Raw genomic sequence first — 23,608 nt, 5'->3', positions numbered from 1 at the left:
GGACCAGCTCGCTAAGGCCACACAGCCAGCTAGTGGCTGAGATCTGACCAGAACTTAGATGTCCTGGTGATGGGGAGAGGGGACTGCTGAATCTGAGAAGGGTCTCCCCCTAGGCCTGATAGATAAAATACAGATTCATTGTTTATCTGAAATTCAAATTTAACTGGGCTTCCTGTGTTTTTGTTTGCTAAATCTGGCAACCCTATCCACCCCCAGGAATGTGATAGACTTAAAGGGCTCAGGAGGAGGAAGCCGTCTGTTACTGAAGCTCCCCAGAGAGGGTCAAGGCACACTCCTGAGAATGGGCAGAGGCAGAGGAATTTCCAGCCATTCTTTTTTCTTGAACTTGAAACAACAATTTTCTCACTACAGATCCTGGTGTCTCTGGCTAGACTTTCATTGAGTAGTTGGGGCTTTTGCCATTCCTTGTTGTTGGTGATGTTTTCTTTTGTGTTTTTTTTTTCTTTTGGCTCATATTTTACACGCTTTTGCAGTGTGTGTGTGTGTGTGTGTGTGTGTGTTGAGTGTGCTGCAGCCAAGGCATGGCCCGGTGCCTATAACCGTCATTCTTCACTTGCAGGAGTTCTCCTTTGCCAACTATTTGGCCTGCTCTGATGTTTCCAAATGCAGTTGTTAGTGAACTTTTGTGTTTGGAACAAGTGCATTGTGTGGGCCGAGCTGGTCCCTGGGAGGGGTCAGTGCCATGAAATCTGCCGGGAGGAGGCAGGTCAATGCCCCTTTGGCAGGAGGGAGAGCGGATTAGGGCGGATTGTGAAAGTATGCATCTTGCTCTGAAAAACTGTGCATTGCATATTTTCCCAGGGCAGTGTGTGAAAATCCAGGCATAATGGAGCCATAACTTTTTATGAATGAACCCTTTATGACTCCCCACGGAGCACACTTGTAGTGTCCTCATCCGCGTTTCCTCTTATTGATGTCCTTATTAAACTCCTCCTCCAAAGCCAGGAACCAGATTTCACTTTAGGAATTTGACACCTTTTCTCTAGTCCAATTTCCCTCCAGCCTGTTAGTCTCCTTGGAAGGAGGCTGTCTGGGCCCCGGTTTTCACATAGCGATTAAAGGGAAGTGTAAGTAGATTGAGAACATTTCACGGCTGGTTAAAGATATCAAATTGGCTTTTCAGTTTCAGGGGTCACTTATGAGATTGCACCTGAAGGGAGGAGGAAGGTGGCTGCACAGAGAACTCATCCAGGAATCTTAAGTACTGTCCTATTAGTTGGATTCTCCTCCCTTATTTCTGCTGGAGGAATTACTCTCACAAAGCACTTTTGTATGCAGAACTGTCTTTGGGCATTCTGTACCACCACAATGCACACAAAAGCCCTTTCTCCCCCTTTCCCTGAAGTGGGGAGGGAAGTTCAGAAAGGCCAGGCTGGCCAATCAGTGTCGCGTGGCCCCACTCCTGGGGCAACTTGGGCAGGGCGGCCTCCCAAATGAGCAGAAATGACAGCGCGAGTCAAACAGCCGAGCCTGGCCTTGCCACCGCCTTGCTTTGTGGTTTGAGGCTTTGATCTTCATTCCTGAGTGTCTGTTTCCAGGCCAGGAAATAGGGATGTTGTTTACATTCCCGGAGAACCAAGTCTATGTTTATGGATCCGAAAATGTAGTGCTCAGAATGGCACCTTAAACAGAGAAGTTCCTTTTGATGGTGGTGGCGATGATGAAGAGGAGGAGGAGGAAGGTGAGACTGATGATGAAGGTCAAGATCTTAGACTGCCAAGGTTCAAAATCTCGCATCCACTTGCAAAATTGAATGTAACTCAACCCAAATTCTCCAATCTTCAGTTTTCTCATAATTGAGATTAATACTAGTACCTGTTTCAGGGGGTAAGAGGGGATGCAATTAGATAATTCATGTAAAGTGCTTAGGACGGTGTCTGGCATAGACATGTGTGATAAAAAAGGGGCTTTTATTAGAACCATTACGGTGAAGATGAGAATGTTGACATCAGTCAAAGGACAATGTAGAGGGTTCCAGTTAAGAATTACAAGGTGATTTGGGGAGAGACGTTACTTAGAAATAATTTGTAATTTATTCTACCAAGTCTAGCTCTGCCAAGGCTGTAAAATACAACTTAGCCTGTAATTACTACCTCCTCCGGAGAACTGAGCAGAGAAGTGTTGTCCTGTGGCCCTGGGGTGGGTGGCTCATCTCGTCCCATTGGGTTTTTAGGCAGCAAGGCTGTGGAAGTCTCTCTCTCTTTTAGAAACAGTCCCCAGCGGCTGTGACAGCTGGAGTTTTAAAAGGAGACATTTGGACTTGAAACCTTGGCTAGGCTGAGAAGGATTTCCTTTTGTGAACCGGCAATGTTTAACTGCTGCTCGGCGGCTCCGTCTCCTCGCGGGGAAGCAATACTTCCCATGCTTACGTGTTGTTTTCAAAAAACTAATTGACACTAATTGGCCATGCCAGAGGAACCATTACTGAAAATTTATAGGCTTCTGATGGATTTTTACTTGCTGAATTCTTGGCAGCAGTTTGAGCTCATCTCACTTAATATTAAGCTCACCAAATCCAAAAGGCTGCAGGTGGCCAGAATCGGAAGGAAGCAGAAGGCGATTGGCAGCCTCTAGCCCCACGTCTCCCCAAAGAATGTATGCTGCAGTGGGCCATTAGGAAATGTCCATAGTGGCATTTACTCCTCCCCCAACCTCAATCCCCCATTTCTCAGAAAGGCAAAGCAAAGTTACAGCTTCAAGGGGTTGGTCGAGTGCCTAACACAGTGCCAGCAATAAGAGAGTGCTCACTAAATATCTGTTAGATGGACTTAAAGAAAAATTTTTTTGAGATGTAATTCATATACCCTGAAATTCATCATTTAAAGTGTGCAAGTCAATGGTTTTTAGTATGCTCACAGAGTTGTACAACCATCACCATAATCAATTTTAGAACATCATCACTCCCAAAAAGAAAACCCATACCAATTAACAGTCACTTCCCATTTCCCCCAATATTAAATGGATTTTTGAGTGACCCACATGGTTGGTGCTTGGGAGAACCATAACTTCCAGTCCAAACAGGCCTTGACTGGTCTGTGTTGAGAACTGATCAATATGGCTCAGCCCATCTCCCACCCCGTCCCATCCCTGTCCTTGCCCTCATGGCCATCCTTACGTGGCATTAGAAATTATATGGCTAAAGATTACTGTGCACTGGGAAGGCATGGCCTTCCCCCTTTTCCTCTGTAGAGGGTCCAAATTTCAGACCTGTACCAAAGTGTCTAAGAAATTTATTTGTATTTTCCAATAACAAAAGTTCAATAACAATTATAAGCCCCTTTCCATCAGGTATTGGGAACTTCATTTCAGTCCATTTATGTTTTCTTCCCCCAGGGTAGAAGTGCCAGTGGGGGGCATACTTTGTGCCAGGGCAGGTGGCGGAGGAGGCATGCATATTGCCATCAGCTGGCATTGCTGGGAGGTCTGTCTCCAGTCCTCTGTCTATCTAAGTGGCTGCTGTGCCTCCTCCATGTCTCAGCCCTAGGCCAGTTCAGATTGGTGCCAAGTCCACATCTCTCTAGAAGATATTCTATGGGAGACGTTTGTGGCTCCCCAAATCCTCTGGGCTATGGGAAAGTCACTTCCATACCCCTCCCAGGAGCCTGGAATCATGTGGCTGCCATCATGCCATGCTTTGCCTGAAGAACTCTGCAGGCCTGTCTCCTGGCCTGATGTCTTAACAAACCATGTAGACATTTCTGTTCTGACCCCAGGTGAGACATGGGAATCTAGTGTCTTGTTGCCCCTCCAGGCTCTGCCGAGGAGCTGGAGCACAATTCTCTGCTTCTCCGAGATCCTTAAACCCACTTGGTGTCTCTATCATCCTTTTTCACCCAAGGTCAGAGCTCAGGGTGGGACAGGGTACATGGTCCTTTTAGAGGGTCTGTGGTGCCCTCCCCAATCCTCTTTCTCCGTAGTCCCCTCACTCATCCATCCTAGCAATCTTTCTAAGACTATGAGGATGGGAAAACGAGCTCTTATTCATTGTGTATTCTTCCAAATCTTTGGTATTGTGACTAGGCTTGTGAAATTCAAAAGTCAAAAAGATTTGATTTCTCTGTTGTGTATTTTCTGGCACCCTTCTTTGAGGGAAGGAAGGCAGAATATCTTCCCAAAGTCATGCCCCCAGAAGAGAAGGGCTTATGTGTAATAGGAAATACTAGGGGAGGGAACATTCATCCCTATCTCAGACCGTCATCCCCCCACACCTGCAGCACCTCAACAGGACCCCTTTGGCAGGGGAGGAGGTGCCTGGGCTGTCCTCTGGGGACTTTGATTGATTGGCGTCTAGAATTCTCCTGCAGGCAGTCTGAAGGAGGCACCCTGGCTGTCACTGTTTCCATTCCATCTTTTAATCCTGATGTGCTACAGGATGAGTTGCTACAGGGAGGGTTATTATTCACCTTGAACCACATTTGAAGAAACACTGCGCTCTCTCTGTCTGCAGTGAGCCCCTTCGGGCTGTCCACCGGCAGCCTGACCATGCTTTTCCACTTCCCAGGTAGGTTTTGTGGCGATCAAGTCCCGGAGCCCCTCATCTCCACAGACAGCCGGCTCTGGGTGGAGTTCCGAAGCAGCAGCAACATCCTGGGCAAGGGTTTCTTCGCGGTGTATGAAGGTTAGTTCGTGATGAGCGAGGCCACCTGGGAGCTCCTGATGTGCTCGGAGATGCTCCTGGAAGCTCTCTTTCACACGCAGCCCGCTGTCCCTCTCCACCCAGGCGTGCGTGGCAGCTGCCGGAACCATGAGGGTGGGGGCACCCACCGCTGGGGCTAGGCTGTCCCCTTCCCCCACATTCTGGAAGCAGAGAGGCCAGCTGCGCTCACTTCAGGACAGGCATCACCTACCTGTCACCACCCTGCTGAACCTTCCTTCCAGTCCAGCTGGAGAGCCAGCTTCCCCCCCCCACAGGGGTGGTTTCAGGGAGTATAGAACCCTGTGGAAATGAAAGCAGCCTCTGAATAGCTGTGTGAGCCTGAGCAAAGACTCTAACCTCTCTGAGCCTCTGTTTGTTTCATTTGTGAAAAGAGGACTTTGGACAATGTCAGGGAATTTCCAACTACATTTCTTGGAAGGGCCTCTGAGGCGACCATGGTGGTTGAGTGGAGGGAGCCAATAGGTCTGGGCTCTAGGCAGCTGCCACCAGGACACTTCTGCTTCTATTTGTTCCATATATTGGGTTTCTCTGGCTAGCTACCCCTGTCCCCCCACCCCAAGCAAACCACTAGGTTAGGGCCCCTTTTGGCCTTAAATTGTAATTTTGGAGAGGCCAAAGTTTTGTTCGTATAAAAGAAATAACAGGTGTGTGCATGTGCACACTCACAAGTCCCTCTGTACCAGCCTTCCTCTACCCTCTTCATTAGCATCACCTGGGGAACTCTTAAACATCAAGACTGGTCGAAGCTCCGCCCGACCCACTTGAATGAGAACCTCTGGGGATGTGGCCCTGGCTTCCACAGCTCAAGAAATCTCCCAGGTGATTTTAATGCATAGCAAAGGTAGAGAGCCACTGCTCTGCGTGGTTATTTTCTTTATATACAAAAAATTCAGAGTTGCAAACAAACGAAATTGTGCCTTTCTGGAGGCACGGTCTTGGCTGAATGGAAATGAAAATGTTGGCAAGTGGAGCCACCTAGTGGTGATAAGTGGCCACCCAACTTCCTTAGTGAGGTCTGACCGGGGACCCCCTTCCTCCTGCCTCTCTTTCTAAAGCTACCTGTGGGGGAGACATTAACAAAGACGCCGGTCAGATTCAATCTCCCAACTACCCAGATGACTACAGACCTTCCAAGGAATGTGTCTGGAGGATTACGGTTTCGGAGGGGTTTCACGTGGGGCTTACCTTCCAAGCTTTTGAGGTGAGTACTGCTCAGATTGTCTTCCCGTGGACGAAGGAAATGTCGACTTCTGTTAGACACTCTCTGCTCTGTAAAGATGGGTTTCCATTTTTTGGTTGAAAACAGGAACCTAAGAGGCCATTTCAAGCCCATGGTATGTGGTACCCAGATATCTGATATCAAAACCTTTGCAGGCTTTGAAATCGCGTCTGTCTCCTTTCTGAAGGCTGCTAGAGAGGGTGAGGGAATAATTGAAGGGAAGGTCTAGGATGGGATCCAAAGAGGTTTGTAGAATTGTTCTGCCCTATTTATCATCTCTTAGTCTCTTTGCAGCCTGATACAGTCTTGACTTCTACAAATAGGGGACAGCTTGGAGAAGCCCAGGACACACGTGGGTCCTTTTGCCTCTTGGTTAGATTTTTGAGAGTAATATTTAGGTTCTTCTCCTAAATCAAAAACCTTCAGGCCAGGCCATCATCTTCCACATTGCCTCCGTTTCTGCATTTAGATTGAAACGCACGACAGCTGTTCCTACGACTACCTGGAAATCCGCGACGGCCCCACGGAAGAGAGCATCCTGATTGGCCACTTCTGTGGCTATGAGAAGCCAGAGGATGTGAAATCAAGCTCCAATAGAATGTGGATGAAGTTTGTGTCCGATGCCTCTATCAATAAAGCGGGCTTTGCGGCCAATTTTTTCAAGGGTATGAATTAGCAGTTTGTTTCCATTTTTAGTCACAGAAAGAGGCATGGCACTCCTGGTTTAAGAATCACCGACCCATTTTAAAGCTATGCGTAGGGCTCCCAACAGAGTTCACGACTGACTCAGGAACAGGCTCAGCCTTGGCTTCTATGTGGCAGAAAGTTCTGCTGCTGTACTTGGATATTTAATAAGATTTAATAAGTTTGCAAGGTCAACTCAGTGAACCTTAGTGAAACGGAGCATTGATAACAATAAGTATTTGTGTAATTGCTATCATTAACTGAGCACCTACTATGTGCCAGGAAATGTGCAAGTTACTTGATTTACACGATGATGTTTAATTCCCAAAATATCCCTTTGAGTTGGGTTTGGATCCCGTTTGATCAGGACTGAGAAGTGCTGCTCAGCGTCACCCAGAGAGTTAAGTGGCAGATCAAGAATCTAAACGCAGTCTGACTCCTTAGCGCAAACTCTTTCTACAACATTGGTTTGCATTCCCTGATGTGGGCCAAAGAGGCAACTCAGGTCTTCAGCTCCTGAAGCATCAGCCCCCAGCCTACAAGCCCACCCTCAGGTGGGTGGGGGTGGGGAGGCAAGTGGGGGGTGGGGAGGCGAGTGAGGGGTGGTACTGGGTGAGCAGACCTCCATGCTGCCTTAGGGACCTACTGCTCCACAGAGTCTTCATGGAACCAGACCCAGAATGGCGTGGGAAGACCAGCACTCCTGGCTCCAGCAGAGCAGGCTTCCCAGGACTCCTTCGAATGGGCGGGTCTTCCTTCTGTGCTCTCAGGGCCCTGGAAGCCCCTCACATGACCATGCTCTAAGAGGGAAGCATGGATATTCCACAGTGCATTGTGATTGGGCGCCCAGTAGCGTGCCAGCAGCCACTGGATGGAGACATCCAATCTGTGACTGAGGTCCCTTGATTAGTGGCTCCACTCACACCAGGAGGAGGCTGCTTTCCCTTCTTCCCTCCTCTCCCTGGCTGTGCCAACCCAGAAATCCTGGTCCCTCCCTTACTCCCAATCTCCCCATCTGCCTCCTCTTTAGCTCCTTCTCCCAGGTTCTATGTAAGCAGATGGGTGTCAGAAGAACCCACTTCCAGCCATGTGACACTGAGCAGGCAGCCCTTTGTCCTTCTTTAAGCCTTGGTTTTCCCTTCTGTAAACCAGGGGAAGGAAATCTGCCCCTAACCAGGTGTGAAGCCCCAGCGAAATGATGGCAGTGGAGACACTGTATAAGCTGAAAGTACCACACAAGTGTGTGGGATTGTTACCTTTTTCTGTCTTCAGGCCTCTAGGGAGAGCAAAACCCAAGCAGAAACAGAGCAAGAATCATAACACTGAATAATTGGAGGCAAAACTTAATTCTTTCCCAAGCAAAAAAGCCAGGCCACAGCAAGTATATGTCACATGCAATCAGCTAGTGGTTGTAGTGGGAAGAAGAACATGACAGTCTTAGCTGAGATGCCTGGGAGTTCACAGCCCCTGCCCCACCCTGCTTCAGGCTGTACGTACCGACTGTCTCCCAGCCTGGGGAGGCCCCCGTCTGACTTAGTAGCAGCAACACTGGCTGAGTGGCCTTGAGCAAGTTCAACAACATCTCTGAGCCCCAATCCCTCCACTGGGAGAAAAGGTACTAGCAGGTTATAGGAGAGTTGTTATCAGGAGAAAATGAGAAAACATAAGCGAATATACATGGTATAATGTTTAGTCCCATTAATTGTCTTTGCTAATGAAGGAGTCTTTGAGGTGGTTATTTTACTCTCTGGAAAAAATGACGTGACAATTTCTTCTTGCTGTTGCCATGTGTCGGTTTCCTATGGCTGATGTAGCAAATTATCACAAACTTGGTGGCTTAAAACAGCACAAATGTATTATCTTACAGTGGTGGAGGTCAGAGTTCCTTGCCTTTTCCAGATCCTAGAGGAGACCCCTATGTTCCGTGGCTCGTGGTGCCCTCCCATCTTCAAGCAGCAATAGCCCGCTGGGCTTCCTCACGCTGCTTCCATTGCCACGGCTCCTTTTCTGACCCTGACTCTCCTCCTGCCTCTTTCAACTATAAGGACCCTTGTGATTTCATTGGGCCCACCCAGACCATCTAGTACAATCTCCCATTTTAAGAACCTTAATTTAATCACATCTGCAAAGTCCTTTTTGTCACATAAAGTAACAAATTCACAGGTTCCAGGGACTAGGATGTGGACAGCTTTGGGAGGCTTTATTTTGCTCTCCATGTCATGAATGGTTATGAAGTTTTATTCTAATTCTCCTGTCCTTCTCCTCCCCTGACTTCCACCCCGAGGTCTATAAATTAGGTGTTGGGTTCCTTTCCAGTGAGAAAACTGGTGACCAGTTGGCACTGGCCCACCCACACCTTGTTTGCGGTTCTGCTGATGATCCGTGATGCACATTTTTGAGAGGACCAGTTAAGCTGGAGATTAGGGTTGCCAGATTTAGCAAAAAAAACACCACCACCCAAACAGCATGCCAGTTAAATTTGAATTTCAGATAGAGAATGATATTTTAGTATAAGTATGTCCCAAATATTGCATACTGTGCTAAGAAATGATTGGTTGTTCATCCGAAATTCAAATGTAATTGAGCCTCCTGCATTTTTTGTGGCAACTTTACTGGTAATGCCAGTCAGCACAGCGGAAAGGGATGTTTCTCTCTATGATGCTAAACTGGTTTGTAAGGGACAAAGTCGAGAGCCTTGGCCGGCTCTAAGTAACCATGATAACCAGCTCCATTTACTGGTTAGAAGATGCCATCTTCTCCCTCCTCCACGTTTAACAGCCATTCATCAGTCATCAAACTATGTGTCAGGGGCTGTGCTAGGGGCTGGGGACACAGAAGAAAACACAGTCCCTGTCCTCAAGAGCTCAAGGTAGTGACAGAGACCTGCAAGTAAATGGGCGATGACATCGCTGTGGAAGTGTAGATCCTGGAGGAGGGGCTCACTCAGCGTGGGGGTGGAGTTGGGTTAGCCAGCCTCCATACTTCAAGGACATCTCAATTTGCAAACTTCTTTTTAGATGCCTGTGAAGGTGTTAATTGAGGCCCATCTACACTAACTTAGTGCACCAGCCCAGCTTGACACTTTTTTATGTCAACAAGGACTGCGGAGAACCACATTTAGAAAAGAAAGAATATACAACGTTGACCTTGACCTTGAATCTTAAAAGGAACTAGGACTGGTGAAAACCTCATTGAGACCTATTAAAGGGGAAAGAAAAGACATCTATTGAGTGTGCCAGAAATGACATAAGTTATCTCACTTTGTCTTCAGAACAACCCCTTGGTAGGCGTTCTTGTTACCCCATTTTCAAATTGAGGAGACTGAAGTTCTAAGCTGGCAGAGCCAGAACTAGATCCTGGACTTGTAGGATTCCACAGTCCACTCTCTTTCCAGTACAGAAAAAGCCGCGGGCAAGTCAAGCGAAGGATTTGAATTTTTCATTATTGTTTGTGATTTGATTCTGACACTTGTCACCTTTCTGCCTTCTTGATACCATGGGAGTGCAGGGAACCAGGCCCTGGATTTAGCGTCTGAAGTTCTAGTGCTGCCTGCATCTCTCACTAGTTATCCACTCTCGGGCGGGCCAGTTTCCTGCCTGAGACTGGGTCATGCCTGCTTTGTTCTCCACTGTATCCCCAGTGCCTGGTCCACAGTAGGTTCAGCAAATACTGAATCAGCAAGGAATTAATGGATGAATGAATGAATCAGGCTCAAATTCCTCATTTGTGGATTGGGCGTCCTGCTACCTGCTCTGCCTACATTTTGGGGTTCCTATGAAGATGAATGAGGTGGAAATCAGAGTCAGGAGCAAAGCTGCCAAAAAAAAAAAAAGGTGAAATTCATTTTAATAATATATTTTATTTAACCCAATATATCAAAAAATACTATCACTTTAATATGTAATCAATAGACACATCATTAATGAGATATTTTACGGAAGTTTTTTTCATATTAAGTCTTGGAAATCCAGTGTGTTTTACACTCACAGCACAGCTCAATTTAGATTAGCTACATTTCAAATGCTCAATAGTCACGTGGGGCTAGTGGCTATCATATGGGTCAGCATAGGTCAAGAGACTGGGCACGGCCAGCTTCTTTGTCCAGCCTTTTTCCAAGAGGCCATCAGTGGGATGTCCTGAGAACACACAAGATGTGTGCATGTGTCAGGACTTCTCCAGTGAAAGAAACCAGAAGAGCGACTACAAAGGCCACACGGAAGAGTTGGACCAAGTCAAAGGAGCTCTTGCCTTGGTGCCAGTTGGCAGGAGGCTCTGCCCAGGGCCCAGCTGGCTCATGGCACTGACCAGGGTGCCAGTTGGCCACTGCATCCCTCTCCTGGTGCCAGATGGCAGTCTCACTCACAGCCTGCTGGCTGGGCAGCAGGCAGAGCACCTCACATCTCTGGTTACCTTGGGAGATGGCAGGAGCATTTGAGGGCTGGCAGGGCCATTTTGGTCACACACTCCCCACATAAAGAATATGAGGATTCCCACCTTGATCCCCACACTCCACCGTCCCAGTGCTGATGGACCACCACAGGTTGTTTGATGAGAGGGACTGGCTTCTTTCAAGGTACTTCTTCAAAAGCTTAGGGATGTGCCCTGCCTTCTCTTTCTTTAATTCTCTCTGAAGCAATTTTTGGGATCCTACCTGAGTCATCTCGTTATCTAAGCACAGAATGGTTCCTTCTTTCACTCATACACCCTGGAAAAGCCAAAGAAGCCAAAGCTGCCATGCAAAGCTGAGCCCTGGCTCAGCTCTTTCTCCTACCCCCACGCTGTCTCAGATTTTCCTGGGAGGCTTGGCCTTGGCCACTATAGCCCAGAGCAAGCACGAGCCTGTGGGCTTGGAGCAGACGCTACTTCAGTGCAGTGTGGAGGCGATGCGGAGGACACCCAGGCTCCCACGGAGAGCAGGGCCCCTGTACGCTTCCACGCCATCCACCCAAGCTGGAGTGGGGTTGGAAATGGCCAAACATCCCACTGCTCTTTCTGGAGAAGGCTCAGGTGTAAACATATGTCTTTCACCCACTTTCCTGGGCCAAACATCTACCCTTCTAGTCTCTGGAGAAATTGTATTCCCTTTGCTTTAGGCCCAAATCCATTCCACCAGACTCTCTCCCTCCACATGGCTAAGATGGTGCAGGAGACTTGATCATCGGTGGTCCTCCCTTTCTTAGCTATGACATATGTGCGTCCTGCCACAGCCATAGCGTCTTCCGGCATCAGAGTCTCCCCTCGCCCCCCGCCTTGGTCCTTTGTTCATCTTGGTCTATTTTGATGGGCTCTTTCCACAGTTCCTTTCTGCCCTCCCCCTATGCCCACCAGCTAGTTTCTTGGCTCTGCTCTGTTGCCCTCCTGCCCATCTAGTTTTCCTTTATTGGCCCATCTTTGACGCATTTTCCTTCTTTCTGTTTCTGCCTTGTCTCTCTCCCCTCCTCAGGCCTGCACTACTCTACTCGTACCTGATTCAGGTATGCCCAGGTAACCTTATCATTTTCACCACCACCTTTGTGTCTCTCCACCCACCGGAATTTCAAAAGCAACCCCACTGTTGTCTATAGTGACATCTACTGTGTACTGAATGTCTATATGCTGGGTACTTCACAGCCATCATTTTCAATCACCACAACCCTAAAAGGAGGTAGTATTCTCATTTTAGAGCAGCCGGAAGGCTGAGAGAGGTTAAATCACCCAATTTGTTGGGGGAAGATCCACTGGTGGATCGAACCCAGGTCTGTCCTGTTCACTCTGAAGCCTGGACTCTTTCTGTTTCTCCTTATCATTGATTCTCCTCCTTCTATACTTTCTAGCAAATGTAGAAGAAAGTGCTTTGCCTATTGTAAAGTAATAAATAATTGTAGGGCTGTTACTATTTTAGCATATTCAAGACTTACATTTATTTGAGGCCATGGACCACTTCAACCCCCTGCCTCGAGCTTGTCTCCTAAACTCAGTCTCCCCTACTGACCAACGTGTTTAAGCTTCTGTTGAGCCCCAGAACATATTACTCTTAGAGTTACCCAAGTTTACTATCCACTATGTGATACATTGGGATATTTATAAACTGTCCTTTACTCAGCGAAGAGCAACCAGATAGATGAGTATTTTGTGCATCATAGACCAGGAAGATTGAGTTAGGAAAGGGCAGAGTAGAGGGAGGCATTATGGTTGAAGGGTTTGCATTTTTTTTTCTTATTAAATTGAAGGGCTTTTATTGCTGTTTGGCAATAAGGCAGCTCCAGTAGATAAAGTATTCTGCTGTGTTAATATGTTGATAGGTTTTATACTTTTACGATTTTATTTTATTGTGCTTTCTATCTCTTTTTTTAATTGATGTTTTAATAGTTTTTAACATTTTGAAATTTTGGGTTGACATTTTTGTTTGTCCATCACCATATATATATGACTCCCTTCACCCCTTGTGCCCACCCCCACCGCCCCTGGTAACCACAGTCCAGTTTTCTCTGTCCATGTGTTGGTTTATATTCCACATATGAGTGAGATCATACAGTGTTTGTCTTTCTTCTTCTGGCTTACTTCACTTAACATAATACCCTCCAGGCCCAACCGTGTTGTTGCAAATGGGACGATTTTGTCTTTTTTTATGACTGAGTAGTATTCCATTGTATATATATACCACATCTTCTTGATCCAATTGTCAGTCGAGGGACACTTAGGTTGATTCCACTTCTTGGCTATGGTGAATAATGCTGCAATGAACATAGGGGTGCATAAGCCTCTTTGGATTGTTGATTTCAGGTTCGTTGGATAGATTGCCAGTAGTGGGATGGCTAGATCATAGGGCATCTCTATTTTTAATTCTTTGAGGAATCTCCATACCGTTTTCCATAGAGGCTGCACCAGTTTGCATTCCCACCAGCTGTGTATGAGGGTTCCTGTTTCTCCACATCCTCTCCAACATTTGTTGTTTTTTGTCTTGGTGATTATAGCCATTCTAACGGGCGTGAGGTGATATCTTAGTGTTGTTTTGATTTGCATTTCCCTGATGATTGATGATGTTGAACATCTTTTCATGTGCCTATTGGCCATCTGTATATCTTCTTTGGAAAAGTGTCTGTTCATTTCCTTTGCCCATTTTTTGATCGGGTTGTTTGTTTTTTTGTTGTTCAGTTGTGTGAGTTCTTTATATATTATGGAGATCAACCCCTTGTCAGATGTATGTTTTGCAAATATTCTCTCCCAGCTGGTGGGTTGTCTATTCATCTTGATTCTGGTTTCGTTTGTCTTATAGAAGCTCTTTAATCTGATAAAGTCCCACTTGTTTATTTTTTCTTTAGTTTCCCTAGTGTGGGTAGGCATGTCATCCGAAAAGATTCCTTTATGACCAATGTCAAATAGCGTGTTGCCTATATTTTCTTCTATGCGTTTTATAGTTTCAGGTCTCACCTTCAGGTCTTTGATCCATTTTGAGTTAATTTTTGTGAATGGCAATAGCAGATGGTCCACTTTCATTCTTTTGCATGTGGCTGTCCAGTTTTCCCAATACCATTTGTTGAAGAGACTTTCCTTTCTCCATTGTATGTTCTTAGCTCCTTTGTCGAAAATTAGCTGTCCGTATATGTGTGGTTTTATTTCTGGGCTTTCAGTTCTGTTCCATTGATCTGTGTGTCTGTTTTTGTACCAGTACCATGCTGTTTTGGTTCCTATTGCTTTGTAATATGTTTTGAAGTCAGGGATTGTGATGCCTCCTGCTTTGTTCTTTTTTCTTAGGATTGCTTTAGCTATTTGGGGTCTTTTGTTGCCCCATATAAATTTTAGTATTCTTTTTTCTATTTCCGTGAAGAATGTCATTGGGATTCTGATTGGGATTGCTTGAATCTGTAGATTGCTTTAGGTAATATAGACATTTTAACTATGCTTATTCTTCCAATCCACGTGCATGGGATATCTTTCCATTTCTTTATGTCATCATCGATTTCTTTCAATAACGTCTTGTAGTTCTCATTGTATAGGTCATTCACCTCCTTGGTAAGATTTATTCCTAGGTATTTTATTCTTTTTGATGCAATTGTAAATGGTATTATCTTTTTGAGCTCTCTTTCTGTTAGTTCATTATTAGCATACAGAAATGCAACTGATTTTTGTAGATTGGTTTTGTACCCTGCAACTTTGCTGTAGTTGTTGATTATTTCTAATAGTTTTCCAATGGATTCTTTAGGGTTTTCTATATATAAAATCATGTCATCTGCAAATAGTGAGAGTTTCACTTCTTTGTTACCTATTTGGATTCCTTTTTCTTGCCTAACTGCTCTGGCCAAAACTTCCAGTACTATGTTGAACAGGAGTGGTGAGAGTGGGCAGCCCTGCCTCGTTCCTGTTCTCAGAGGAATGGCTTTCAGTCTTTCCCCGTTGAGTATGATGTTGGCTGTGGGTTTGTCATAAATAGGCTTTATTATGTTGAGGTACTTTCCTTCTATTCCCATTTTGTTGAGAGTTTTTATCATAAATGGATGTTGTATCTTGTCAAATGCCTTCTCTGCGTCTATTGAGATGACCATGTGGTTTTTATTCTTTGTTTTGTTGATGTGATGTATCACGTTGATTGATTTGCAGATGTTGAACCATCCCTGTGTCCCTGGTATAAATCCCACTTGATCATGGTGTATGATCTTTTTAATGCATTGCTGTATTCAGTTTGCCAATATTTTGTTGAGGATTTTTGCATCTATGTTCATCAGTGATATTGGCCTGTAATTTCCTTTCTTTGTATTGTCTTTGTCTGGCTTTGGTATCAGGGTGATGTTGGCCTCATAGAATGATTTAGGAAGTGTTCCATCTTCCTCTATTTTTTGGAATAGTTTGAGAAGGATGGGTATTAACTCTTCTTTGAATGTTTGGTAAAATTCACTGGAGAAGCCATCTGGTCCTGGACTTTTATTTTTTGGGAGGTTTTTGATTACTATTTCAATCTCTTTACTTGTGATTGGTCTATTCAGATTCTCCATTTCCTCTTGGTTCAGTTTTGGGAGGTTGTATGAGTCTAAGAATTTATCCATTTCTTCTAGATTGTCCAATTTGTTGGCATATAATGTCTCATAGTATTCTCTTATAATCCTCTGTATTTCCGTGGTATCCGTTGTAATTTCTCCTCTTTCATTTCTAATTTTATTTACTTGAGCATTTTCCCTTTTTTTCTTAGTAAGCCTGGCTAAGGATTTGTCAATTTTGTTTATCTTCTCAAAGAAGCAACTCTTTGTTTCATTAATCCTTTCTACTGTTTTTTTGGTCTCAATTTCATTTATTTCTGCTCTGATTTTTATTATTTCTCTCCTTCTGCTGACTTTGGGCTTTGTTTGTTCTTCTTTTTCTAGTTCTGTTAGGTGTAATTTAAGGTTGCTTATTTGGGCTTTTTCTTGTTTGTTAAGGTGGGCTTGTATCGCTATGAGTTTCCCTCCCAGGACCGCTTTTGCTGCATCCCATATCGTTTGATGTGGCATATTTTCATTTTCGTTTGTTTCCAGATAGTTTTTGATTTCTCCTTTAATTTCATCAATGATCCATTGGTTGTTCAGTAGCATGTTGTTTAATATCCACATTTTTGTCACTTTCCCAGTTTTTTTCATGGTTCATTTCCAGTTTCATAGCATTATGGTCTGAAAAGATGCTTGTTATGATTTCAATCTTCTTAAATTTATTGAGGCTTGCTTTGTTTCCCAACATATGGTCTATCCTTGAGAATGTTCCATACGCACTTGAGAAGAATGTGTAGTCAGCTGTTTTTGCATGGAGTGCTCTGTATATGTCTACTAGGTCCATCTCGTCCAGTTTTTCATTTAAGTCTACTATTTCTTTATTGACTTTTTGTCTGGATTATCTATCCATTGATGTAAGTGGGATATTAAGATCCCCTACTATTATTGTGTTGTTGTTAATGTCTCCTTTTAGGTTTGTTAATAGTTGCTTTATGTACATTGGTGCTCCTATGTTGGGTGCATATATATTTATAAGTGATATGTCTTCTTGGTGGAGTCTCCCTTTTATCATTTGTATATTTCCCTTCTTTGTCTTTCTTCACCTGTTTTATCTTGAAGTCTACTTTGTCTGATACAAGTATGGCAACACCTGCTTTCTTTTGTTTGCCATTAACTTGGAGTATTATCTTCCATCCTTTCACTCTGAGCCTGTGCTTGTCTTTAGTGCTGAGATATGTTTCCTGGAGTCAGCATATTGTTGAGGCTTGCTTTTTAATCCATCCTGCCACTCTGTATCTTTTGATCGGAGAGTTCAATCCATTTACATTTAGGGTAATTATTGATATATGAGGGCTTAATGTTGCTATTTTGTCACTTATTTTCTGGTTCTTTTGCGTTTCCTTTGTTTCTTGTCCCATTTGTTTCAGACTGCCAATTCAGTTTGGTTGCTCTGTCTTATGACTCTTCTAGTTTTCTCTGTTTATCATATGTGATTTTGTTTTGATTATTTGTTTAGTGGTTACCTTGAGGTTTGTGTAAAAAATCTTGTGTATGAGATAGTCCATTATCTGATGGCCTCCTATTTCCTTATACTAAGTCAATTCGATCACTTTCCTCTTCCCCTTCTAAGTCGTTCTTCTAATACCTTATTCTGTCTTGTGTTGTGGCTCTGTGTTTGCAGTGATGAGGTTAAATTTATTTTGGGTGAATTCCTTCCTTTGATCTTTGATTTTAGTATTTAAGCGGTTGCTAACCTATTCCGGTAAAGATCTACTGTTTTTCTGAGTTTATCTACCTATTTTTCTCCTTGCTCCAAGCTTTGTATTCCCTTTCTCTTCTTTTTTTCAGGCCTGAGGGCCTTCTTGAGTATTTCTTGTAGTGGGGGTCTCGTGGCCATGAACTCCCTTAGCTTTTGTTTATCTGGGAGAGTTACTATTTCTCCATCATATTTGAAGGATATTTTTGCTAGATAGAGTATTCTTGGCTGAAAGTTTTTGTCTTTCAGTATTTTGAATATATCATTCCAGTCTCTCCTAGCCTGTAAAGTTTCTGTTGAGAAATCCGCTGAGAGCCTGATGGGAGTTCCTTTGTACATTATTTTTTGTTTTTGTCTAGCTGCCCTTAATATTGTTTCTTTGTCATTGACTCTGGCTAGCCTTACCACTAGGTGTTGTGGAGAGGGCCTTTGCCTGTTGACATATTTAGGTGACCTGTTGGCTTCACTTACTGCTATTTCCTGCCCCTTCCCCAGATTTGGGAAATTCTCAGCTCTTATTTCCTTGAATAGGCTCTCTGTTCCTCTTTCTCTCTCTTCTCCCTCAGGAATACCTATAATTCTTATGTTAGATTTCCTAATAGAGTCAGATATTTCTTTCTGATAATACTTTCTTCATTTCTTTTTAGTCTTAGTTCTCTCTCCTCTTCCATCCTGGAGCATATCTGTATTCCTATCCTCTAAAATGCTAATTCTTTCCTCCATATTGTCAGCTCTGTTCTTTAAAGATTCCAGATTCTCCTTTATCTCCTCCATTGTGTTCTTCATCTCCATCAGCACTGATTGGTTTTTCTTTATGATTTCAATCTATTTTGTGAAGAAACTCCTAATCTCATTGAATTGTTTGTCTGTGTTGTCTCGTATTTTGTTGAGTGTTTTTATGATAGCTATTTTGAAATCTCTGTCATTTAGGTTATGGATTTCTGTGTCTTCAGGGTGGGTTTCTGGGTGCTTGTCATTTTCCTTCTGGTCTGGTGATTTCATGTATCTTTGCATTGTGGTTCCTGTGTTGGCTTTGTTTTTCCTCATCCTGGAAATCTCTGGTTGCAATTTCCACCCGCCGCCACTGTGTGGTGGTAAAGGGCTGTGTAATCTGAGCCCCCTGCACTCTGCCATGGTTTTTCAATGCGATCCGTGCATCGGATCGCTTGGTTTGGTCTGGTCGGCTGAGCCGCAAGGTCTGGTTTTCGGGGAGGGGGGCTCTCTCTTTTGCCCTCTGGGTCCCTGGCATGAGGGGCTTCTTGTTCGCCCCTTGTTATCGCTCTCTGGGGTGCTCAGATGTTGATGGTACTCCGTAGCAGTTCTGAGTCCTCTGTGTGGGAGTTTCCCACTGGCTGAGAGATCCCGAAGAGCTACGGTTTCCCAGAAGAGGGCCTCCCCTCCCCCCTCTCTGGGAGCCCTGATTTGATGGGGAGGGAGAGGAGTTCTCCTTACCTCTCCTCACTTCCTCCGGGGGCCCAGCACGTTCCACTCTCAGATGTGCAGCAGTGTGGATCTTTCCGATCTTGCTTTTCACTGTCTGGGATTCGGTTGTTGGTCTGTGACTGTTCCTTTTGTTGTATCTTATCGGGGGAAGAGTTCACGGGAAAGCTGATTCCGCCATGACACTGACGTCCCTCCTGAAGGGTTTGCATTTTCTGCAGGACCAGTGGGGTGGAAGTTGCAAGGAGTCAGAGTTCTGACAATTCAAATTTCAAAAGGCAAGAAATACCTTTGAAAAGCAGTGAGAGCCCTATCTCGGGGTGTTTTCAGGCAGGGTCTGAAAAGCCATCTATTGGAAATGTTATTAAAAGGATCCCTGCCGAAGTGGCAGGACTGGGAATCTTCTCAGGTCTTTACCAACTCAAAGATGTCCTGATTTTGTTTATTTTATGTGTAATGTGGTCTTTCAAGATTTTGTGTACAACTCCGTGCTTGCTCTATCTGTACCTTCCATGGTGTTATTAACCAATACCCACCCCCTTTTCTTCCTAGATTGAGCTTTTTTTTTTGGAAGATGTCTCCGTGTTTAGCTGTCCCTTCACTAAACTCTGCAGCTCTGTTAGGCCACAACCTACATGCTCTCTTTCAGGGATAGATGTACCGCAGTTTGGCAGCAGAAGATAATGATTTTTCCTTTTATTTCTAATACTCTTCTTGGAGATGCCCAGTGCTTGGGTTTGTCTTTTCTTCAGTGGTGCGTAAGCTGAAGTGTCCGGGGAGATTCTTCACTGACTCCTACGTTCTTCCTCTGGACAGCACTCCTGATGTCTTACTTGCTGTTTTTTAATTGTCCCAGACACGTCACTAGACATTTGCTGGTGCTGAATCCCGTGGACTCCCCTGCTAACTCAGTCTCGCTGCAGCCTCTTCTGCAGGTCTCCTGGGAGTGCTGGCTAACCTAAGAGCCCAGTGTCTCCTGTAACCTTGAAGCTCTCCCTGAGTGCCTCTTTAGATTATTTATAAAATGCTAGGTCACAGGTTCCCATTCCATCCCTAGAGAATACTTATACATCTTCATCTAGAAATGTGTCCTTTTGACCTTACCCTTTATTTAATGTCCCTGAGAAGTTTCATATATGGCAGAGGAGGAACCCCAATTCCATGGCATTAAACTTGATTCAGTCTTTGGTATGGAACATTTGAGATTTTTTTTTTTTAATCAGAAATGAATACCACTGACTGAACCCTTCAAAGATTGAAGTTATCCAGGCCTGATCTCCTCTCAGAGGAGGCCTGATTCGGGCTAATGAGTTACTCTTGTTGGTTCTCAAGATCCCACCCTTTACTGTAGCTGCTGCGGCTTTCTGAGACATGGGCATGAGACTCCTTGGAAGGTGGCCACCAGGAGCCGTTCGTGTCCTTAGAGGACACTCACTGGGGACCCTGGGATGTGGACTGTGATGGGGAACAGACCAGGTGGCTTTGTGATAATTTACCAGAGTCACCTTCCTCTCCCACAGAGGTGGATGAGTGTTCCTGGCCAGATCATGGCGGGTGTGAGCAGCGCTGTGTGAACACTCTGGGCAGCTACAAGTGCGTGTGTGATCCTGGCTACGAGCTGGCCGCCGATAAGAAGACATGTGAAGGTTGGTGTTGCTCCTGCCAAGCTGGAACGAGAGGGGATGGGGGACAAGTCTTAGGAGAAGTGGGGCAGAAATGGGGCAGCTGGCTGACTGCAAAGTAACAATGGACAGAGGTGGTGGATGATGCACCTACATCTCAGAGGGAGAAACAACTCGATCAAGTCACCAATGTGAGAGGACTGCCCACATTGTACGGACTCCACCCTGGAAACCGTGCAACTGGAGCCATGGTTTATTTTCTGTGACCATGTAAAATTCACATGATTATCAAGGTAGGAAATAAAAGCAAAGAAAAACTATGAGCACTTTGGTGTGACTCAACTAATAGCGCATTTCATTCATTCCATTTCTACTTGCAGGTGTTCTGTTTTCCTTGCCCACCTGCATGGCTCTGTTTGTTCATGTAAGCCAGGTACATTGCATCCCTTGGTGCAAACATTTCTAATTCTCCTTTGGTCCAATTCATGTGGAGTCCCCAACTATGCCACCAGGTGAGGTCAGCACAAATGCATCATCGTCATTTTTAAAACAGTAAACACTTGGCCTCAACTTCATCCCTCCAAATCCTCAGTTGAGACAGTTACACTAGAAGAAAGGACGCTGAATTAATCAGTTCAGATTGTCTAACTTTTTTTTTTATTAAAGAACAGCAGGCTTATTGCTGCTTAGGGGAAATCGCAGTCACTTGGAACTAGAACCAAATGAATCTTGCTTCTGTTCCCCCATGCAGTGGCCTGTGGTGGTTTCATCACCAAGCTGAACGGAACCATCACCAGCCCTGGGTGGCCGAAGGAGTACCCCACAAACAAAAACTGCATCTGGCAGGTGGTGGCCCCCGCCCAGTACCGGATCTCCCTTCAGTTCGAAGTGTTTGAACTGGAGGGCAACGATGTACGTTTCTGTGCTAACTGATCGGGGATGCTGTTGGGATGTGGCTCAGGGCCGGAAGGCGGGGAGGCGGCTTCCTGGAGTCCTGGAATCTTAGCTGGGTAGGTGTGGGGGGTATTTGGCGCAGCAGTTTCAGCAGCACGTCCTCTGCAGATAGAGTGCTGTGGTCCTCCCGTCACTGAGGAATCCAAGGAGAATCAGGACAAGAGTGGAGGAGGTGGGGCTTGGGGTTGGGAGGTGGGCAGGACAGGTGTGTCCCCTGGGGTAGGAATCTGGGGGTTGGTGTCCAGCTGAGGGGAATGGAGGGGGCGAGGTGCAGCTGGGGACCAGGACGGTAGACACAGCCTGTTCCCTCCCTTGGGCAGTGGTCATGGGATGACCAAGTCAGCCGAGGCCCAGGCAGAGCCCTACAGCCAGAGTGAGAGTCAGGTGCGCCCCACGTCTGCACGTTGGGCTGGAGGGAACCCAGTATGAGTCAAGAGGACCCTCCCACTGGACCTGGCTGAGACTGTCTGGCCACCTGGCCGGGTGCAGCTCTCAGGAAGGGAGTCCTGCAGTGCACCAGGGATCTGGGGTGGGGGCACTGGGCGGCTCCCCACGGCACTCCCTTGCAGGTCTGTAAGTATGACTTCGTGGAGGTGCACAGCGGTCTGTCCCCTGACGCCAGGCTGCATGGCAAGTTCTGCGGCTCGGAGACGCCCGAGGTCATCACCTCGCAGAGCAACAACATGCGCGTGGAGTTCAAGTCAGACAACACGGTCTCCAAACGCGGCTTCAGGGCCCACTTCTTCTCAGGTGTGCAGGTTTGGCAGGGAGGCTGCAAGGCTGAGGGCGACATGGCTTCCCAGACTCCCGGACTCTGGGCGCCTGCCCACCCCCTCTCTCCCCTCCTGCCCTCACAGCGTTTCCACCTTGGAGGTGGTATGCTGGATCCGGGATTTGTTATCTTGATGGAGATATATACATATATGGCTGCCATAACAAATTAGCACAAACTGGGTGGCTTAAAACAACTGAAGTGTATTCTCTCCTAGTTCTGGAGGCCAGAAGGCAGTGGGCAGAGGGTACAGAGAGGGGAGGGAGACACTACTGACCTCTGAAGTTATCGCAGTGGGGGGTTGGGGATGGAGGTTGGTCCTCGGTTATTACAGGATGAAGCTGGCTTAGAGGAGGGCTGCATATACTGCACTGGCTTGAGCTACGAGAACCACAATGTCAACAACAGCTAACTCTTGAGTTCCTACATAATAATAAACAAAGATAGCACTCAGTCTGGGCTGGGAGCTGTTCTAAGTGCTTTCCCTGTACTAATTCATTTCCTCCTCCCAACAACCCCATCAGGTAAGGATACATCCCTGACTCCACTTTACAGGGGAGGCAGCTAAGCACAGGGGTGAGGGGCAGTGGGGGAGCAGGGCTGGCCCGCGGCCGTCTGGCCCGTGGCCCTCACGCTACCTACTCCACAGGTGGGAGGTGTGGGGTCCTAGAGGAGGAGCCCAGGCCTCCGGGTCACACGGGCCGCTTTCTCACTGAGTGACCTTGGGCACGTTAGCATTCTCAGCCTCGGTTTCCTTACCTGTAAATGGGAGCATAGGCACCTCCCTCCTACGGTTGTGTGAGAATTAACTTAGATGATGTATACAAGGGCGGTGCCTGTTGCATAGCAAATACTCCATACATGGTAGCTATTTTTAGTATTGTTACTCTTATTATTAACATTAGCTTATCCTTTAAGGTCCTCCTTGTGTTTGGCAGGGAGCAGGGGTGGAGAACATATACATACGTTACAGTGCTTTAGGAGCCTGGGGAATTCAATATATACCAGGGCCAAGTAATATCTAACAAATGCGCCCCCCCCCCCCCAACTCCAGCAAGGGGTAATCAGAGTTGGCAATCAGGGCGGCTCCCTGGTGGCGGCTACTTTTGAGTGGGGCTCCAAGCCGTGAGGGACGTCCCCAAGTTGGCGGTTCCCCTTAGGAGAGTCCGTTGATCTCCCCAGACAAGGACGAGTGCGCCAAGGACAACGGCGGCTGCCAGCACGAGTGCATCAACACATTCGGGAGCTACCTGTGCCGGTGTGGGAACGGCTACCGGCTCCACGAGAACGGGCACGACTGTAAAGAGGGTGAGGCCAGGCTGCGGCTGGGGCGCCGGGCTGACCGTGGCCGCCCGAGTGTGCGTGTGTCAGACTGAGAGCGGCTGCCCTCCCTCCTCCCACCCTCCCGCTGAGGGGATTTTCCCCAGGGCAGCTCACTCCTTCAGGAGGCAGGCAGGGGCCCTCAGGTCCTCTCCTGGAGTTATTATGGCAAAGAGTTAAACCCCCAGGCTCCAGGATCAGACTGCCGAGGTTTAAATCCTCGCTCT

General features: G+C 46.2%; 1 protein-coding gene across 3 annotated transcripts in view; it reads left to right on the top strand.

Moving 5' to 3' along the window:
* Positions 1-23,608, top strand: part of TLL2 (tolloid like 2) — a 158,911-nt gene that overhangs the window by 122,470 nt on the left and 12,833 nt on the right. For all 3 annotated transcript variants that reach the window (XM_087432349.1, XM_004427892.3, XM_087432350.1), the window contains 7 exons: positions 4,523-4,639; positions 5,734-5,879; positions 6,367-6,562; positions 20,234-20,359; positions 21,087-21,247; positions 21,859-22,039; positions 23,244-23,369. In XM_087432349.1, coding sequence (XP_087288475.1) covers positions 4,523-4,639; positions 5,734-5,879; positions 6,367-6,562; positions 20,234-20,359; positions 21,087-21,247; positions 21,859-22,039; positions 23,244-23,369 — 1,053 coding nt within the window. The remainder of the gene's footprint in view (positions 1-4,522; positions 4,640-5,733; positions 5,880-6,366; positions 6,563-20,233; positions 20,360-21,086; positions 21,248-21,858; positions 22,040-23,243; positions 23,370-23,608) is intronic.

Source organism: Ceratotherium simum, chromosome 6 (assembly GCF_057802395.1).
Source record: "Ceratotherium simum simum isolate JZ-2026a chromosome 6, ASM5780239v1, whole genome shotgun sequence".
NCBI lineage: Eukaryota > Metazoa > Chordata > Mammalia > Perissodactyla > Rhinocerotidae > Ceratotherium > Ceratotherium simum.
This window is presented reverse-complemented; position numbering and strand designations above follow the sequence as displayed.